General features: G+C 32.9%; 1 protein-coding gene across 21 annotated transcripts in view; it reads left to right on the top strand.

Annotated features, from left to right (window-relative positions):
• The window catches only part of rdgB (retinal degeneration B), a 229,034-nt gene extending 211,593 nt beyond the window's left edge, over positions 1-17,441 (top strand). For 10 of the 21 annotated variants that reach the window (XR_011046236.1, XR_011046242.1, XR_011046241.1 and 7 more), the window contains 6 exons: positions 324-473; positions 1,471-1,651; positions 2,487-2,618; positions 3,417-3,559; positions 5,550-5,783; positions 14,355-17,441. Coding sequence is in view for 9 of the 21 variants with exons in the window: in XM_068385541.1 (XP_068241642.1) it covers positions 324-473; positions 1,471-1,651; positions 2,487-2,618; positions 3,417-3,559; positions 14,355-14,469 (721 nt within the window). In the remaining 12 variants the exon portion in view is untranslated. Of the gene's footprint in view, positions 1-323; positions 474-1,470; positions 1,652-2,486; positions 2,619-3,416; positions 3,560-5,549; positions 5,784-11,889; positions 12,005-12,501; positions 12,568-14,354 lie in introns of all 21 variants that reach the window. The other 11 variants (XM_068385541.1, XM_068385539.1, XM_068385538.1 and 8 more) reach the window with 4 other exon arrangements.
• The last annotated feature ends 647 nt before the right edge of the window (positions 17,442-18,088 follow it).

Genomic DNA, 18,088 nt, shown 5'->3' with positions numbered 1-18,088 from the left:
TAATTTTTACTTGCCTGTCATATATTTTGTTTCATAACTTATTGCCTTTTAAGAATATGATATCTGTATGTTTGGAAATAATTTAAAGCTACTTTAGTAGGTACAGTAGTTCTTTGATGGATGCCTCAGGTGATTAAACATGCTTTGCTGCTACTGTTTTTCTTTGTGAGGTTAAGTGTAGTACCAGGGAATATTCAAAGACCGCTGAAATATAAGCATAGGTAATCGATAGACTTGAGTTTTTTTTTTTTTTTTTTCTTTTAAATAAATATAGTAGCTCCTTTTCATCGACAGTTATTTAAGTTGGAAATTTTCAATTTCAGAGGGGATCATACCAGTGCTACTCTATATTTGACTGTTGTACCTCCCAAGACTGAATGTGTTGTGTTCAGCATTGACGGTTCTTTCACTGCCTCTGTATCCGTTACTGGAAGGGATCCAAAAGTGAGAGCAGGAGCTGTGGATGTTGTAAGGTGAGCTCATTATTCTATTTGGTTAAAGAATTAAAGTTAGTATCTTAGGCATGATACTTTATATCAAAACAGTGGTAGAATAGCTCATGCCTACTCATATTTACCTATGCCTATAACAAAATTCATTAACGTTTAATTTAGATTGGAGATAAATTGAAAATAAAGCAGTAAAAACTTAGAGAGAATACATTGTGAAAGAGGCAGCAAGTAAGAAGCAGATGTTGGTGTTATCTGGATAGGTGATAGTGTCAAGATACAAAATATAACAAAATTACCTTAAATTTCCCGTCTGGAACCAGGGTAGTTGGGAGTTTTTGTTGCCAAATATTTTTTGGAGAAGACAAGATTTTTCATGAAGAATGAAGGCAATCTCTATATTTTAAAATATCTTGTGTGGTGCTCCGGTAATGGAGGCTTAAATCTTGGTATGTCTGCCAATCTATATTCATCGGTAATATGTCCCTAGTGTAAAAACAAATTTTCCATGGGATGGGTGCTGGGATTTTAAAAAAACTTTGGTTTATTTTTTAGTATTTCTCAGATTTGCAGTATCACTTATAGAGGTGTAAAACAAATGATTAAGAAGAAAATACCCAGGAAAGAAGTCTGTCAGAGATGGTCATAGTTTCAGTGAAGAGCTAAGTAGGTGTGAGAAGATGCATATTAGACAGTATAATATTGTACACATACTATGGGCATTTCTCTTCAGTAGCATTAGAATTAGAACTATATCATATAGTGAGCTACAGTACCTGCTATTTGCATCGGTGCTACATAAAGGATTGCATAAAGTTTATAACATTTTCTATCATTGCGGACACTTCCTGTAGCCTATGTATGCTTTCTGCTGATAAAAAGAAAAAAAAATTGTCCATTACAGAATCTCAACATTTGTCAAGACTTTCACAAATGTTGATAGCACTGAAAGCTGATGTAAAATTATTTTATTCTAATAAAGTATTGGAGGTGTAAAAGTTCAATTTTTTTAATATTGCAGACATTGGCAAGAGCTAGGGTACCTGATTATTTACGTGACGGGACGACCAGATATGCAGCAGCAGAAGGTGGTGTCATGGTTGGCCCAACATAATTTCCCTCATGGTCTTGTTTCCTTTGCTGATGGTCTTTCTAGAGATCCATTAGGTCACAAAGCAGATTATTTAAGAGGATTAATTAATGTAAGTATTACTGTGTTTTCTTTTCATTTATTTCAAGTATTTCAAGATGAAATCATTGATCAGTTTTCAGTCATTAATGGAATGGAAGTCAGTTTGTCATTACAAAGGGGTAAACTTATTTATTTTATATCTTTAAACACTACGATGAAATGTATGTTATCAAAAACTTATTTTTTAATTTGAATAATAATTTTCAAGTACTGTAGCTGATTTTTTAATAGTGGATACAGGCCTAAAGCCATATACAGATCCATGACTTAATCTGAAAAGTGATGTAATCATACATATTACAGAGCCTCATGCTTCAGTTTAAAATGGCTAATTTACCTGAAATGAAAATATGTATAATGGTTTTTGTTGAAAAAAAAAAATTACAGCTTGCAATATGAGTATTGTGAATGTTAGTGGTGGATGACAATGAGGTCATGGAAATGTGTAAAGTAACAAAATATTTTTTATCAAAGTTCTATAAGGTTTATAATTCTCCTCTCTCAAAGCATGGTTTGATACTAACACTTTCCTGATACCTAAAAATTTCCCCTTTTCTTTCCTTCTAATGGTGTTAGGACTCTTGTACAGTATCTAGACAATTTGGAGGGCAATGGCAATAGCCTGGGCTTGGTATGCAGCAGATCCTTTGTCTTTACAGTTCCCGTCACTCTGACGTTCCGTAGTTAGTGATTTAAACCCCATCCAGATTTTGGTAACTTGGCATAATTTGGGATTTTTTAAATAATAAGGGATGTCTTCTGGATTTGGAGGTAATTGCTCTGAGCTGTTCAAGGGAGTTAATATGTAAACTTCTTTCCTAATGTTTTTTCCTTTCTCTTTTTAGGACCATGCTGTAGTTATTATGGCAGCTTATGGAAGTTCAAAAGATATCACTGTTTACCATAGTATTGGCCTTAAACCTGAACAGATCTACATCGTTGGAAAAGCGAGTAAAAAACAACATGCAACAGCACAGGTAATTAAAATTAGAAAAATTAAATTTTTAATCTTGTATTTGTCATAATACTGATACAATCTATTTTTTTTTTTCAATTTTGTGATAAGAATTACATTATTAAAAATATTTTTCTTGAACAAAATGTTTTACATACAAACTCATTACTTTATATTAGCAGTTTGGTTTGCCACCTAATTATCACAGACATTACACTCCCTCTTTAAAAGGAAGTGGCAGTCAGTTGATACTATTGTGCTTGTGTTAGCAGATCTCTTGTTTCAAACAATTAAATTTATCATTATTTGTATCTTCTAATCCATGAGTTGTAAGAGCTTAATGGGGTATGAATTTTGTTGCAAAAGAGTTACTTTTTTAGTTCATCACAATATTAATTGTGAAGGAATGAGCTGATAAATTAGCTGACATGGGACCAATAGCACTTTCTCTTAAACTAAGGTGCTACAGTAACTTGTTAGGTTTTTGTTTTGCTTTGTACGGTGAAACACTGGTCCTAGAGCAAGAAGACTATGAATATTTCTTTGGTATTTTGTTGTATTAGATTCCTTGTTCCAGCCTTAAGTCCTTGAAGATCACACAGCACATTGTTCTATTCAGAGATAAGACTCATGGAAATAATTACCTACTGACAGCCATTTTCTTTCTGTTAAAAGGGTGCGAAGCATCTGGGATGATAGTGTAACATTTTACGTCATTCATAGGTAATGGGTTTGTTAGAAAAAAATTTAGATTCAAGCCCCTACAGGGGAATTTTGAAGTGAATATTTTGTATGACTAATTGTTGATTTGTTTTTTCAGGTGTTGTCAGAAGGTTATGCTGCTCACTTAACCTCCCTGTCAGCATTGGGGAAATCCCGTCCAGCAAAAGGAAATCCGCAAATGGTCATTCCACGGGGCTTCTTTGGCCTGCCAGGTCAAAGCAGTGCTCTGAGAAGAAGACGGTAAGTTACACATTAGACATTCAATGCAGTTACTGCATGATCTTCATGATGTAATGCATGAAGATTAGTGCTCCGCTTTGCTTATTTATTGATATACAGTATGCAATTACATACATTTTTTAAGGAAAAGAGAAAATACGATATACATCTTTGCTGGAGGTCCATACTCAGAATTTAACTTTAAATGAGAAAAAAATATTCTGGCACGAGGTTTGCTTATTTTTGTGTATTTTCATTCAAATCATGTGTCTATCTTTGTCATATTTGTTATTCAGTATGAGTCCTTTTCAAAAGTTTATGACATTTTGATAAAAGAGAATTTTTGTTTAATTTCTTCTGAAGTGTGAGGTACAGTAATTCTTTAATGGATACTTTTCTAGAGACTGCTATCCATAAGAATTATTTCAATGTATACCCGAACCCCTGACTATTTTCTATAGATTCTTGTTTTTTTTTTTAAATCTTCTTGTACAAACTCTATTAAGTCAGATGTATTACTTCAGTGTCAGAACCTAAGGGCCCTTGCTATACACTACTTTTTAGAAAAGGCAAAAGTAAGTTCTTAGTATTCTATCATTATAGATTTAAGATTGGTATGTGTTGCAGAAGTATGAACAAAACTTTACCAATAATTAACAAAATGCTTGATTTTATCACAAATTGTGTATATGATGCATATTGAATTCTTCCAGTGTATCTGTCTTCGTGGAAGGGGAAAGAGTAAGATAAATTAATTTTTGCACACTGAAATAGTTGTCCCAGGTCATTAGCAATAGAATCTCCGTACAGAATTACAGTGACTGTACAGTATCCCTGTGATATTGTCAGTAAGTTCCCAGTCTTAGATAGGAACCCCATACATGATATAATCATGATAACCCTAGTATGTTACTCACTCATTTAGGAAGGCAGTATGATAACATGCATGACTACAATATCGTGTTTTTTAGATATTCTCAATAGAACCCCAAAATTCAAAAGGTAACGGAATTGAGTGTCCTTGGTCTGGTCATGTTTTGACTTCACAGTCTGAAATATTGTGTGTGTGTGCATTGCCATGCCATGTTAGATGAGATTTCTTGATCCCTACAGAAATTTAGAGGTGGATATCCTTGCCATCATTTAAATAGTAATTCAATAGAGTTAATTATTGAGAAAAAAATGGAAGGAAAACAAAGCTCAAATAACATTCAATAAAATTGCTATGGCTTAGGTAGCTGTCTTTGTTAGTGAATTTCTTTGTTTTCTTTCCAAAAATTTATTATATTTCTTGTAGATAAAATGGAATGGTGATAGTATTGTTAAGTATAAATTTACCCGGTAAGTTGGTAATATGAATATTATTGTATTCATTCAGTGAGGCGGATTACCTATAGATTGAAATTTTGTAATAGAAGATAATGAAATTTAAATATTGTAATAAATAGGAGTTACATAATTATGGGCTCAATTTAGTGTGGATAAGTTGTAAGGCATGTCATATCTTTAACCCAATATGTGCGAGGAGAATGCTACCAAAGAACAGCGACCGTACCGCATGTAGAGATTCCCTGATTTTATTACGAAACTAATATTCTTGCGTATTACAAAATAAATTAACCAATATTTGTATATCAATGGAATGTCCTTGAAATGTAGATTCATAATCAATAATCAAATCTTGCATAAGTTAAAAGAATATATTTATAAAGAAAATTTGTTTTTTTTTCGGTTTGAAGGTCTTGACGAAACAGATTTTGGTGCATTTTAATTTCTTTTATGTGAAAATGCTAGTAGATTCAGTTAACAACCACATAAAAAAAAAATAAAAATATGCAATAATTTATTAGGTGTGGAATGGATGTGTTTTTATGTATTTTATGCATATTTTTACAAACGCTACGGCAAACTCCAATGATGCATACTTTTTGAAAGCAAGAAAGAATAATGTAAAATACTTACGTGTTTACATATGTACAGGCTTAATTTTCATTTTATACATCATCTTTAGGTTTCTTTTTAGGGCGTCCTTTCACCCTAAAGTAGTGATCCAATTCGGGCCAACACATTTCATGAATGCCGGCGTTTCATCCTGGGCACCAGTGCTTGGACCATTTAGAACCAACGGCACACAATCTTAGTTTCGTAACTTCCAGTCTTACATAACTGTGCTGGGTCCCAATTCCACTTGAAGCGGGACCAAGTGAGCCATAGTTTGACAGACAGCTACTTGGAGATGATAAAGGTGATACGGGGATAAGGGGATGGGAAAAAGATTCCTCATCTGTGCTAAGTGCTCCTACTAACAAACTAATAAATGTGCTTCTATCAACAGGTTTGTCAGTATGTGTCTTATATATTACAAATTAATCTAGCACTGCAATATTAGAAAGATTCATTAAGAATTTTTTCAATATTTCTTCGTAGATCTTTGAGCCGCGTAATGATGCACCTTCGGTCACAAAGGTCAATACCCTCCAATTTCAATACTGTATTATTATCATTGATAACTTGGGGTTTTAAAATATCACCATGTTGTGTCTTTAAAGCAATGTTTTCAGCATGAGAAAATGTTATAAGCAGCTATATCAATTTACAAGAATTTATCTTTTACTCACAGTTACCAGTCTCACATATCTCAAATTTCTTTATTCCATAATGAATGTCTTTTATTTGGCATATACTGAATGTAAGCACATCTTACGCACGCCTACCATGCTTTCACCTAATGATATGGTCTGCTCTGGAATATAATGTTTGATCAACTGATTATATGAATCCAAAAAGGCCTATAAAAAGCCATGGATAAAAATCAGGATTATCTCTAGGCATCATAATTTAGAAGAAATCTACCAATGAAAGGGAACTTGTCCCTTGGCTCAGAAGTACTCCAGTAAGATTTCACATTGTTGATAGGAGAAAGTTTCATTCATAGAAGCAGTCCTCAATTCTTTATTTTTTCATTTGTTTGCATATTTGTTAGTTTCATTGACAAATATGTCAATCATAACATCAGTTAAGGATGCCAGACATTCTAAGGGATGGGAATTTCTGTTATGTTTACCAGCCCTACAAGTCTCTGCAAAAAGCTCAAATCAATATATTCACATATGTTGTTTGGGCTAGAAAACAAGCTCATTGCATATGCAGATGAACTTACTTCATTTAGCATCAATTTCAACTCCTGAATGTAGCAGATACTAGCGGATACACTCGGAACTATAAATTTCCCATGTCGATTTGCATATTGCCATCATCGTCATCAGTCGATATGTCACAATCACTGTCACTATGAAATGATTTAAAATCATCATTAGGTATCCTGAGAGGCCATTCAAATTAATAAAAAAGGGGAAGAAAAAAAAGACAAAATGTACTGGAACTGAATGAGAGACTACCGCTTAACACACAAGGGAAAAAAATGTTTTGACTCCACCCACCAGCTGAAGTTATTACCTTTTTTCCCTTTATTGTATGTAAAAAATGTACTATCTGGCGACTCTTCCTTCCATACGCAAGCTGATTGGGTAAAGAATACAGTATCTGTCGGTGAGATAAGCACAAGAACTATGAGAGAAAATCCTGCAAAATTTGAAAATAAAGCATCAATAAAATTTTCACAGCACCTGTTGGGTTAGAGTCATGATTATTTTGTACATCTCTATCAGAGAACTTAGTTTATAAAGAAGTACAGTACAGTACTTTACTTGTAATTTTAATGGACTTTTGTACTTCAAATTCACAATAGGAAAATTTGTCAACAAATCATATCAGTGATTCACTGGAATGCCTCTACTTTTGAGATTATTTTGGCTCTGGATTTCTTTTTTTTTCTTTTTTTTTTCTTTTCTTTTTTTTTCTTTTGGTATTCCTTTTGTAAATGCACCAATCAAGGATCCAGTTGTTTTCATCACAACCCATCAATCGTATATTTGGCCTATTTTGGTCTTTAGTCTAACATAGAAAAGAATTTTGGTTGTATAATGATGTATACTTTGATGTACACCACAGTCCTGTATCATTGAAATTTTTAGTACAGTGCTGTTAACAGCTGTCAAGCTTATTTCAGCAGATTTACAGAATTTATTTTTAAAGAAACTCCCCTAATGTTCATATTGCTCCTCTCTCGAAGATCGCTATACCCTAAAACTGAAAATTTCCTGTTTCTTTCCTTTCAGCAGTCTTAGGCCTCTAGTACAGTATTGAGATGATTTGGTAATTAATGGCAATATTATTGGCTTTTTGTCACCTTTAACTGAAAAGTATGGATGTGTCCCCCCCCTCCCAGTAGATTGGGTTAATTTTGTGTTTTAGGTTATTTGCCATAATAAGAGGTCTTCTTCTAGATTTGTTTGTAATTCCTGCTGTGAGAGTTGTTCAAGGCATGATGGAATATTGGAATTTAAATAATAGTTGTAGAGATTATGATTGCGTACTGTTCCTCTTATGAAGTCTGTTTAGGTGGTAACTAGCTGTCGAACCTAAAAGGAAATTAATGTTAGTTCAGGGAAACATTGAAAGAGGACTAGGATAGTTGATTACAGTTAGGAGGAGGAGGAAAGGGCCCTTAGCTATTAACGAGCTTTGAGGGTTTGATAGTAATGAGCTCCCTAATAGTTTCTCTCTTTCTTTGTTAGTTACATTTAAGAAGGCCAATGAGTCTTCAGGCAAAGACAGCAATACTAGCCTAACCTAATAAGGTTAATAGTTGAGGTTCCTGGATATCAGAGCTCTGTTATACATAGACGGTTCAATAATTTTGAACGATTCTTTGGAAAAGATTAAAATTTAACAATTTTTGGTACTCAGGTTATTCAAAAGGGGTTAGGAGTCCTGGTCAACAAGAATACTCTCCTGGTTTCTTCTTCTCAAAGGATTCTGTGTTTGGGGATGATAATAGCAATAGTTCCTTTTTGAGCTTTACCATTAGAAAAGAGGATTCAGTCCTTCTGTTGTTGAAGTTCAAGCAGATGAAAGCATTGTCAGTTTGGATGTGGATGAGGTTACTGGAGGACCATGGGATCTTCAGAGGAATTATTTTTGAAGAGTCTATTGAAGATGTGCAAATTACAGTTGCATCTTCATTGACTTTGGAATATATGTCCAATCTGGACACTTCCTTTGGTCCAGTAATGCAAAACTTATTACACCTGGTGAAATGATGGTACTATCCTTACTGTTTGGTTAAGGGTATGTTGTTGGAAGAGAGGTTTCTGGATGTATCTCTTATCAAGGATGTCTCCCAAGAAGGTTGGAGTACACCACCACCTATTTGCTTCAACTGTCAGGGAGTCTGTTGAAGAAAAATTAATATGACATAGCATTACTTGGTACTGTAATCTTGCCAGTGCGCAAAACCTTTGAGCTCAGAAATATCTGGTAATGGAGAAGTGCGTGGCAATTTATTTTGGCAAATTGATGGCACTGACTTATATTTAGAAGTAGCGGGGAACCAGGTTGGAATCTTGGTTTCGGATAGTGAAATTTCTCCTATCTTTGATGATAATGAAGGAAATAAATTTTCTGTCGCTGTTTATTCCAGTGAAAGTGAATGTATTACCTAGCAAGTTCAGAAAATTCAACAAGTTTTGCCAAAATTATAGTGTACTGTACATCCTTTATGATGTCAAGGGATATGAAAAGGGGGGGGGTGTAGGTAAAATGTGGCATGTTTGTCACCTACTTTATCTCGACAAATTAGAGGAGTATTGCTCTCCACTTCCAGATCCATTGGAATGGAAGGTGGACAAAATATTACAGGACTGGTCTAATCTATACTGTATGATTTTCCTCTTTCCTCAATTTTTAATTGCCAACATGACTTTGGTGCCTCTCTTTTAGCCTTAGAGGGAATGGGTAACATATCTTTGGCTTCTTATTGTTGGATTAACCAAATTGGTTACCAAATAGGTTACTTTACAAGACCAATCTTCTCAGACAACCAGTTTCCATAGAGGTTCACCTAAACTCCCTACTGTACATGCTTTAACTACTTGAACAGAGAGAAAAAGAGGTTTCTAGGTCCCGTAGATAGTCTTTAGGATCCAAAGACAGTTGACCAATAATAAACAATATATAAAGACAATGAAATTTTTTGATTGATGCAAGTCTAAGTACATATATTTCAGTAACGGGAATTCATTTGGATATTGTTGTTTTTATTTTTTGGAAAGAAATTGTCTATTTCAGCTATTAGGGTTATAGATAGTCCATACTTGACACTGAGCTTAAACATCTAGGCTTGGTTTTTCCTCATTGCAGATTTTTTTCTAGCAATTTGTTATTGAGAAACATCCAGCTGTTAGAATGGCTTGATGGAATCTAGATGTAATCTTAAAATCAAGAGCTTTTATTTTGGTATTTAGAAGGACTTTCTTTTATATATTGGTCAAAACTTCTTTTCAGCTCCAACATCAGCTAACCATACTATATATGTGAACTAATGGCTCCTTCCTATAAAAATGGGCTTTGGTGAGAATGAAAAGATTTTCTCTTACATACCTTCAATGCTAAAAAAGATTTAAAAACAAAAGTTTTGACTCAATATTTCCCAATCCTTTGGAGATAGATATTAGTAATACCTCAGAAAATAAATTCCTATGTCACATATGGGACGTAAAGTTTTATTTGGAAAAACGAAAAGATTAGGGGAAAGGCTCTCCTAATTTCTGGGGGAACTTCAAACTTTGATCTCTCCAGAAATGCTTTGGATTTTTTCATTAAAAGTCTAGGGACAGAAGTGCACAGAGAATTGGATCCAAATCAAATGATCAACCTGAAAGTTAAAGTTCATATTCTTAAATATTCAGCTACTTTTCTTAACTATTGTAGAAGTCTTTACAGTATTTGGAAAAAGTTTTAGCAGCAGCTCATTGTTGTACAGTCTTTCTTTACTAAACATAATTTAAAATAAGCCTGATTTGCATATAAGAATTTCTAGGCATTTTGTTCTGTGGTAGGTGTGAGTGATGTATTGTTCTCAAAGATTTTCTTTTAAAAGTCTGTTTGTTATATAATTTTCTCTATGGAAAATTTCAGGGTTGATAGGTAATATAGTAAAATGCTGGTATACAGTAGTTTTAAATTGTTTATTTTTCCGAGAGGAATTTATGCTTTTTTACAGTCCTTGATAACATTATAAGCTTTAGCTCTTAGTGAATTTTTAGCTTTTGTAATTTGAAATTTGGAATTATGAATTATTACTCCTTAATAATTTACGGTAAATTACCTTCAAACTTATTGTTAGGGAAAACTAGTCTAGTCACTTGAAGTGCTTACTTAAAAAGGGGTTTTACATTTCTTAATCTTTCTTAAGTATCCTGCCTTCTGAAAGAGGGAGTAGGCCATATGAATGCCAGAGAAGGTTCATAGAAATAAACAGAATTTAGTAATAAAATTACTTACAGTATTTCTATTCTCACCTTACATTCATATACTGTACATCCCATTGCCTAGTGATGCTCAATTCTTTTTAATGAGGCGGATTTCCACTGACTCGCAGGGGTGCCCTTTTAGCTTGGAAAAGTTTCCTACTAGCTGATTGATTTAGAATTATTTTGTCCAACCAATCAGCTAGTAGGGTTTTACCCACATAGCAGTATTTCCATGCACAATCATATTATCTCGGTAGTATACTAGATGGGTAGGACAATTGCAAGGAAAGAAAACTGGAAATTTTTAGTTCAGGGTCAGTAGCAAAACTTAACCAGCTTCGAGAGAGAAGCCATGTGAACGCCAGGTGATTATAGAAGTAAGTAATTTTATTATTAATTGAAATTCTGTTTTTCCCCCTTTCATTATATTGTATACACTTCACGTTCATTTGCCGTTCTAGGAACTTCTTGTTCTGAGGAACTCTAATATTGATATTGCAAGGCATTTTTTATTCATATTTACTGTTCAAAGTAATGATCAGGAGAAGAGGTAAGGCTTCAGTGTGTAAGATATCCTGGTATTTGCTGGTGGTTGGAACAATTATAACCTATTTCTACAAAAAATTGGAAATTTCAAAAATTTGTCAAACTAAGTTGAGAATTTTCCCTAAAATATATTTGCTTGCTCTCGATATTTATAGAATTTATTTGGTTTTCTTTTATAGAGCAATTAGTAACAGTATTTACTGTATATTTCAGAGGAATTTAGTTTTCTGAAAACTTAATGCACTTTATCAGCAAATACTAGGGTAATATACTGTAGTACACTATTTTAGATGTTAGGTACTGTGCCACCTACCATGATGAAGATGTAGGATACAATTTTGTGTGTTTAGGAGCAACAGAATTATATCAAGGATTTTTTAATGATTATCTGTTACAAGATAGGTTGTGACCAAAATTCACAATCGTTTTCAGGCTATTTAAGGTCAGTTTCTGAAAGAATGGAAAAGCCATATTACTGTACAGTATTTGGAATTATAGAAGAAAGCACTGCCACATCAGAATCACAATGGACTTGGCTTTTTATTTAGTGAGTTATTCTGTTAAATATGTTTAGGATTTGTGGTATTACGGCAGTACTTCACATATCTGAAACAGGACGGCCATAATGATATAGTGCTATTAATTTTTGTATAGTGTTGAATTTGTATGTTGCATTTCTGTTTGTTTTGTTGGTTCCTAATTTTGTGTTGCAGTTTATATTAAAATTCCACTTTTTTTGTGCACTACAGTAGTGTTTAGTCTCTATGTACCTTTTGCTCTAACTATGCTATAGTTCATATACTAACTATAGTTAATGAAGTAAAATTTCTTTACGAAGAACTCCCAAGATTTCAAGGTTTTATTAATGCTACATATGGTCTTTCCCTACCTTGGAATTTGGGTGGTTAAATTACAGTACCTAAATACATTAGTGAGTAGTGAAACCCGATGTACAGTCTTTTACCTAAAACATTTACCAGGGTAGGACTAGGGCCAAATTATTTATTTTTCATTTTGGCTTTGAATTCATATAATTTTTTGCAGATATTGGGCAGCCCAGAAAGTGTCTTCAAATCGCAAAGAATGATATGGCAGCCGTTAAAATTGGCAGTATGTGCAGGGTTGAACAAATTTAGTTGTCTAGACTGCACAGTGCTTCTTGTTTTTAATTTATTTTTTTCGTTTTCTTCTTTAGGACAATGTCAGTATCATTGGGTTAAATTTTTTGCTTGTTTGTGTACTGAACAATTATAAGAACAGCAAGTTTGAACCACTTTCATACGTCATGCTCATGGTTGAAAGTGGGCTGGAGATGAGCTCTACAAGTATGAAACTGTCATTAGATTTGCTAATTTGTCCCAGTTTATTTGCATGTCTTCAACATGATTTTGTTCCTGGTTACTAAATGTACAAGATCCTTTACAGCACTGATTAATTAAAATACTTGTGCCTAGTAAGGTTACTGCTTAAACAAGTAAAATGTTAACTATTGATTTTTTGTATTAGTAAATACATTTTTACATTAATTGTATTTTCAACCGTCCCATAAAAAACAGGTGCTACGAAAAGATGTCCTCACTACAACATTACATGTGTAGCACAGAATAGTATTAATTGATATCCACAATTGTCTTCTGAAAATATGTATGTGGAAGTAGGAAGCCTTATTTCTTTAAGATACAGGAGTATTTTTTTAATAGGGAGAAAAGATTTTTATATATACTATAGGTTTACAAGTTAGAACTGGTTGATTAACACGTTTTTTTTCATTTATAATTATTTAACTTTTAATTCTCTTGTAACTCATTTTTTTTTGTCATTTTGGCAGTGCAAAAGCTTCTATTTCTACCTTCTCTCACCAAGGAGAGCTTGTGTAATCAGTAACACATGAAGCAATGTGAACATCAGGGGAGGTTCGTAGAATAAAGACTGGCTATTTCTCTCTTCCCTTGTAGGACAGCAAACTTATTGAGCTGTTTATTTTAGCTTTTGTGGTTTCCTTACTTGTAAAAAGAAAGCGAGGGTTGCGTTTGGGAGGAGCCTATAGCACAATATTTAGAAATGAACTCAGCACTAGCAAGTACATAATAGTATGCAAGACAGACACAGAATGTTTTTACCATTAAAAGTTTTGTGCAATTTGAAATCTTGGAAAAGACAACCATATGTTGAATTGAGACATTAAATTCAAGCTCTACAATCTTTCTATGGACTACATTACAGTTGCTAGTTATGTTAGAATAAAAATTAATATGGCAACAAAATGTTTATGCAGTAACCTTTTGATTGCAAGTGGAATTCCTGACTAAAAAAAAAAAGTAAAAAAAAAATGCACCAACCAGTTCATAAAAATTATTTAACTTCACCTGTGTCTAATTGCAAGTATTTAAAGGTATTTCATAAATTAGAAATTTTTTGCTACAGTTAAATCCTAGAGGTGTATAATTTATTAATAAGAACTTCCTAATTATATTCCTTATGCCGTGAACACTGATAATTTTGGTATTCCTGTAATATGTGACTAAAACAAATTGGATGGAATTTACCTGATTGTTTAGAACATTTGTAAAGCATGGTTTGATAAGTTCACTTAAAATTAGTTGTAAGATTTAATATTCACTGTTTTTATAATGGATTTTATGGATTATTGCTGTTGTATCTTTATTTAGTACTTTAAGTTGTTATTCAAGGAAAAAAATAGCTTGTTTATAACTGCTGCCTTTAGTAGGTGCAGTATTATTTCACTTAATTAAATGGAACCTATAAGGATATATATTTTACACAAATACAAGTTGATGCATTTTTTGAGATGAAAAATTGTAAATTTCAGATTGATTTCTTCTCATTGTTATCAACTGTGTAATATTTAGTAATTATAAGTTTTTTTTTTTTTCCAGTTCTGCCAAGCGGACTACGTCTTTTCCCGTCCTGGGAGTTTCAGCAAATGAGGGAATTGTTCGTTCTAGAGGTTCATCCCACTCACCCAGGCCAAACCATATGAGTATGAAATGATTTATATTGTACCATAGTGCCATAGAGCAACCAGTGATGCCAAAATAGTACCAAATCAACAGGAGTTAGGGTTAATATTGCATTTGATTTTTTGGCTAGTCACTAAAAAGTTAAATGATTCTAAGCTTAATGTGAGACTAGTAAAAAGAATTTTCATTAGTGTTAAATTACTTGAGCCATGCTATGAAGATGGAAAATTTAGGCCAAAATATCACAAAGCTTGTGTTAGGAGAGAAAGATTCGGGAATAATTATATCAGAGTGCGTTAGAAAACCTGAAACAATGTAAAATTGTACACAAAAACTTTGTACCTGGTAGGGTCACATGTGTTCATACTTTTGACTGTACTAAACTGACTGATATAGTTGTAGGAGTGATTTCTGTGTAACTCAGAACTTTTCAAAGAGAAAAATTTATTCCTTGAATACAATGACCGATCAAGAACTTCATACCAGAGAGAATTTAAAGTTTTCTTGAGATGTCATATAGTCATGTCTGGTCACAAAACTTGAAGGCACTGTATTCATGGTTAGTGTGACTGAAAAAAAAAGTTATGAGCATAAAGCAGTGTTGGATTTGTATCCAAGTATATAATTAAAAAAAAAAACCAAAGTAATAGCGCTATTTTTTACATTTCCATTTTAAGGTGAGCCATGACAATGTATTTCAGTCATACATATGTACTGCCTTTTTATTGCAAAGGAGGTTAATGTTGTTTATATTCATTCAGTTCTGCAGACATTAAACTGTTTGATAACTATATTTGGCTGTATTATCAGTGACTTGAGGCATTTTCTGAGACCAGGTACATAAGTATTACCTTTGGTACCTTTGGTAAAAGGTCTACCTAAACTGATAATATAGCTATAATGATTTAGCTCAGGTTGTGTATTCATATTACTGTACAAGCTGGAATAATTTCAAGACAGGTTAGTTCTGGTTAACTTTGCAGAATTTAGCTTGGAACTAGTCTGATTTTGACTGACCTGACCAAACCTAATCTAAGGGAAGGAGTTATACATATTGCGACTAAGACCTGTTCTGATTAGGACTGGTGTGGGTTCGTGGTGCTTTCGATTTCATAGCATCCTGCAGTTTTGCTACTTCAGGGTCATTCTGCATTTTCTAATTTATTTACTGCATTGAATGAAATAGATACAGTATACATGTGTAAATATGTGTATACTTTTATGTATGTATATTTATATGCATGTATACATGTGTGTTTACGTATGTATATGTGCATTGTACCTATGCATATATATGTAGGCATGCATATATAAATATGTATGTATGCATATAAATGTATATATAAATATGTATATATGCATATTTAAAAATTTATGTATATATAAGTATATATGTAAATGTATAGAGATATAGGTATTCAAATGAGTGAAACATCTGAAACAGGCAAAATTAGTTGAAAATTAATATTTATTTTCCATAGAACTTTTGAGAGTGGAATTAGCAGGGTTCTAGTATTTGATAATATTAAATAAAGAAATGTATAAAGACCTTTGTCACGAACCTTATGTGGAGTCTCATAATTTCATTCTTCTTGTAAAAATCAATCCATACTGAAACAGTGCATACTCTGTGTATTTTTTTTTCATTTGATATATTGAAGCTTAATAGCTACTACTGTGTTTAATGTGGTTTTACATGTTTAAACTCACTGAAATTTGAACTGTGAAGGATTTTGTCACATACCTTGTGTTCTCTGGTCATTCGGCCTTCTAAGTTTATGAGATTTACTTGTACTAAGTAGAGGCTCTCTAATTCTTTGGTTGATCCTAGGTGTCTCTCATTACCAAAACTTCTGGAAACAGATATAAAGTCAATCATACATTCACTTGTCTATGGAAAATATCTATCTAGAGTAAAATGTTAGTGCAATACAACCCTCAGTAGATTCTTTCACTTCACCTTCCATTTTTTTTTCTTTTTTCTTTCATAATGACAGACTTTTATGACAGAATCACCTAGTGGATGCAAAGCCAGAGTGTCTTCATTAGCACGAGTAAGTTTGTAGTAAACTATCAACTGTTAAGAATGTCTTTTGGTTGATATCACTAATTATATTCCCACAAGAAACTACAAGTAAGACTTTTCAAAGATAGAAAGATTGGTTTGCCAGTGTATGGTTACACTTACAAAGGAACAGGTTGTGTATGTGATAGCAAGTTACATTTTGTTTCAAAAGTTTATTAAATGAATATTGTGATGCAAACACATAGATTTACAATTAACTTTTACATTCAATATTCATTGTGTACATATGCACTCTTCTGTGGAAACTGATTTAATTTTGATGGCCAAAATGTTATCTTCCTTCTTACCAGTTATCTCACACATTTGTGATATTCTGGTGTAATTTGAAGGTAGTAATAATTCTAATCCCACTCAGTGATAGATAGCTTAGTCAAAGACAAATACTGTGAGTGTTACACGCTTCTTAACCAAATATTTTCACAAGTAAATGAGCCAGACAGCATTTATCATTAGTGAACATATTCAAAGCTTATAAATTGGTCTGTTATACAAGGTCTATATTTTGTTCTCTAATGCCATATGAAACATTTGTTTGGCTATTAGCTTAGCAAGTTGGCAGTGCCTTTTGTGATGATGTTTGTTGACTTTGCTCTCTTTCAAGGGTGCAGTAGACAGCCCTCTACCTTTGAAGTATGCCATACTATCTTAGAAAGGTAATCTCCTTTCACCAAAATATTTTTCTTAATGCTGTGCAAATAAGTGTGATATGTAGATTAGTAGTCTGTAGTAAGGGAGTTTGTAAAGTCTTGCCAAATCTTGGCATTGTTTCCTATTGTATTTGTCTCCTTTGTAATTATGAAACTCATCAAAAGACAGGAGAACAATCTTAGGTGAATAATCCAGGATATGGTATCACTGTATTAAAATAGTGAATAAGAAAGTCTCTTGTGCTAATACATTATTTAAAATCTAAGAAAGCTATTATTATTCCAACACCATATACTGTATAACATTATCTTGGTTATCATAGAAGAGAATATTATGGAAGCTAGAAGTAAAGAAGGAAGTAATCGCATATTCATACATTGCCATAACTTCCATAAATCTCATTTGCTCTCAATTTCATTCCTGTATACTCTTCAACATTTCACATTTGGGTGTAATGTTGCAGTCTAGATTGTGGTCTGACTGTGATCCTGAGATTAATGAGGTCCTTATGCAATCTCAATCTTTTACCTGACTTAGAGCTTTCGTCTTCTATACATTAGAAGAATTTTTCAGTGTATAGTTGTTATCTGTGACATGTTACTTAAAACATATATGTTCATACAGTCTGTTGAAATTTATTTATTATGAGTTATATTGCATTTTAGTTAAGAAGTGTAATGATTATGTTTATGTTAATCACTTTATAAGATATTTCTTGTAACATTAAACATCAGTATTTATTGTTATTAGTTATTATTAAAGTATAATTATTATTTATCTTTGTTTACCATTTTAGCACTAATTTATAATAAGAAAGGGCACCTTTATTTTTAGTATTTTGTGTCGGCTTATTTTCAACTTTAAGTTGTTGCTCTGTGCAGTGACATGACACCTGTTGGCTAGATTTAATTACATG

Source organism: Palaemon carinicauda, chromosome 13 (genome assembly GCF_036898095.1).
Source record: "Palaemon carinicauda isolate YSFRI2023 chromosome 13, ASM3689809v2, whole genome shotgun sequence".
Lineage (NCBI taxonomy): Eukaryota > Metazoa > Arthropoda > Malacostraca > Decapoda > Palaemonidae > Palaemon > Palaemon carinicauda.
This window is presented reverse-complemented; position numbering and strand designations above follow the sequence as displayed.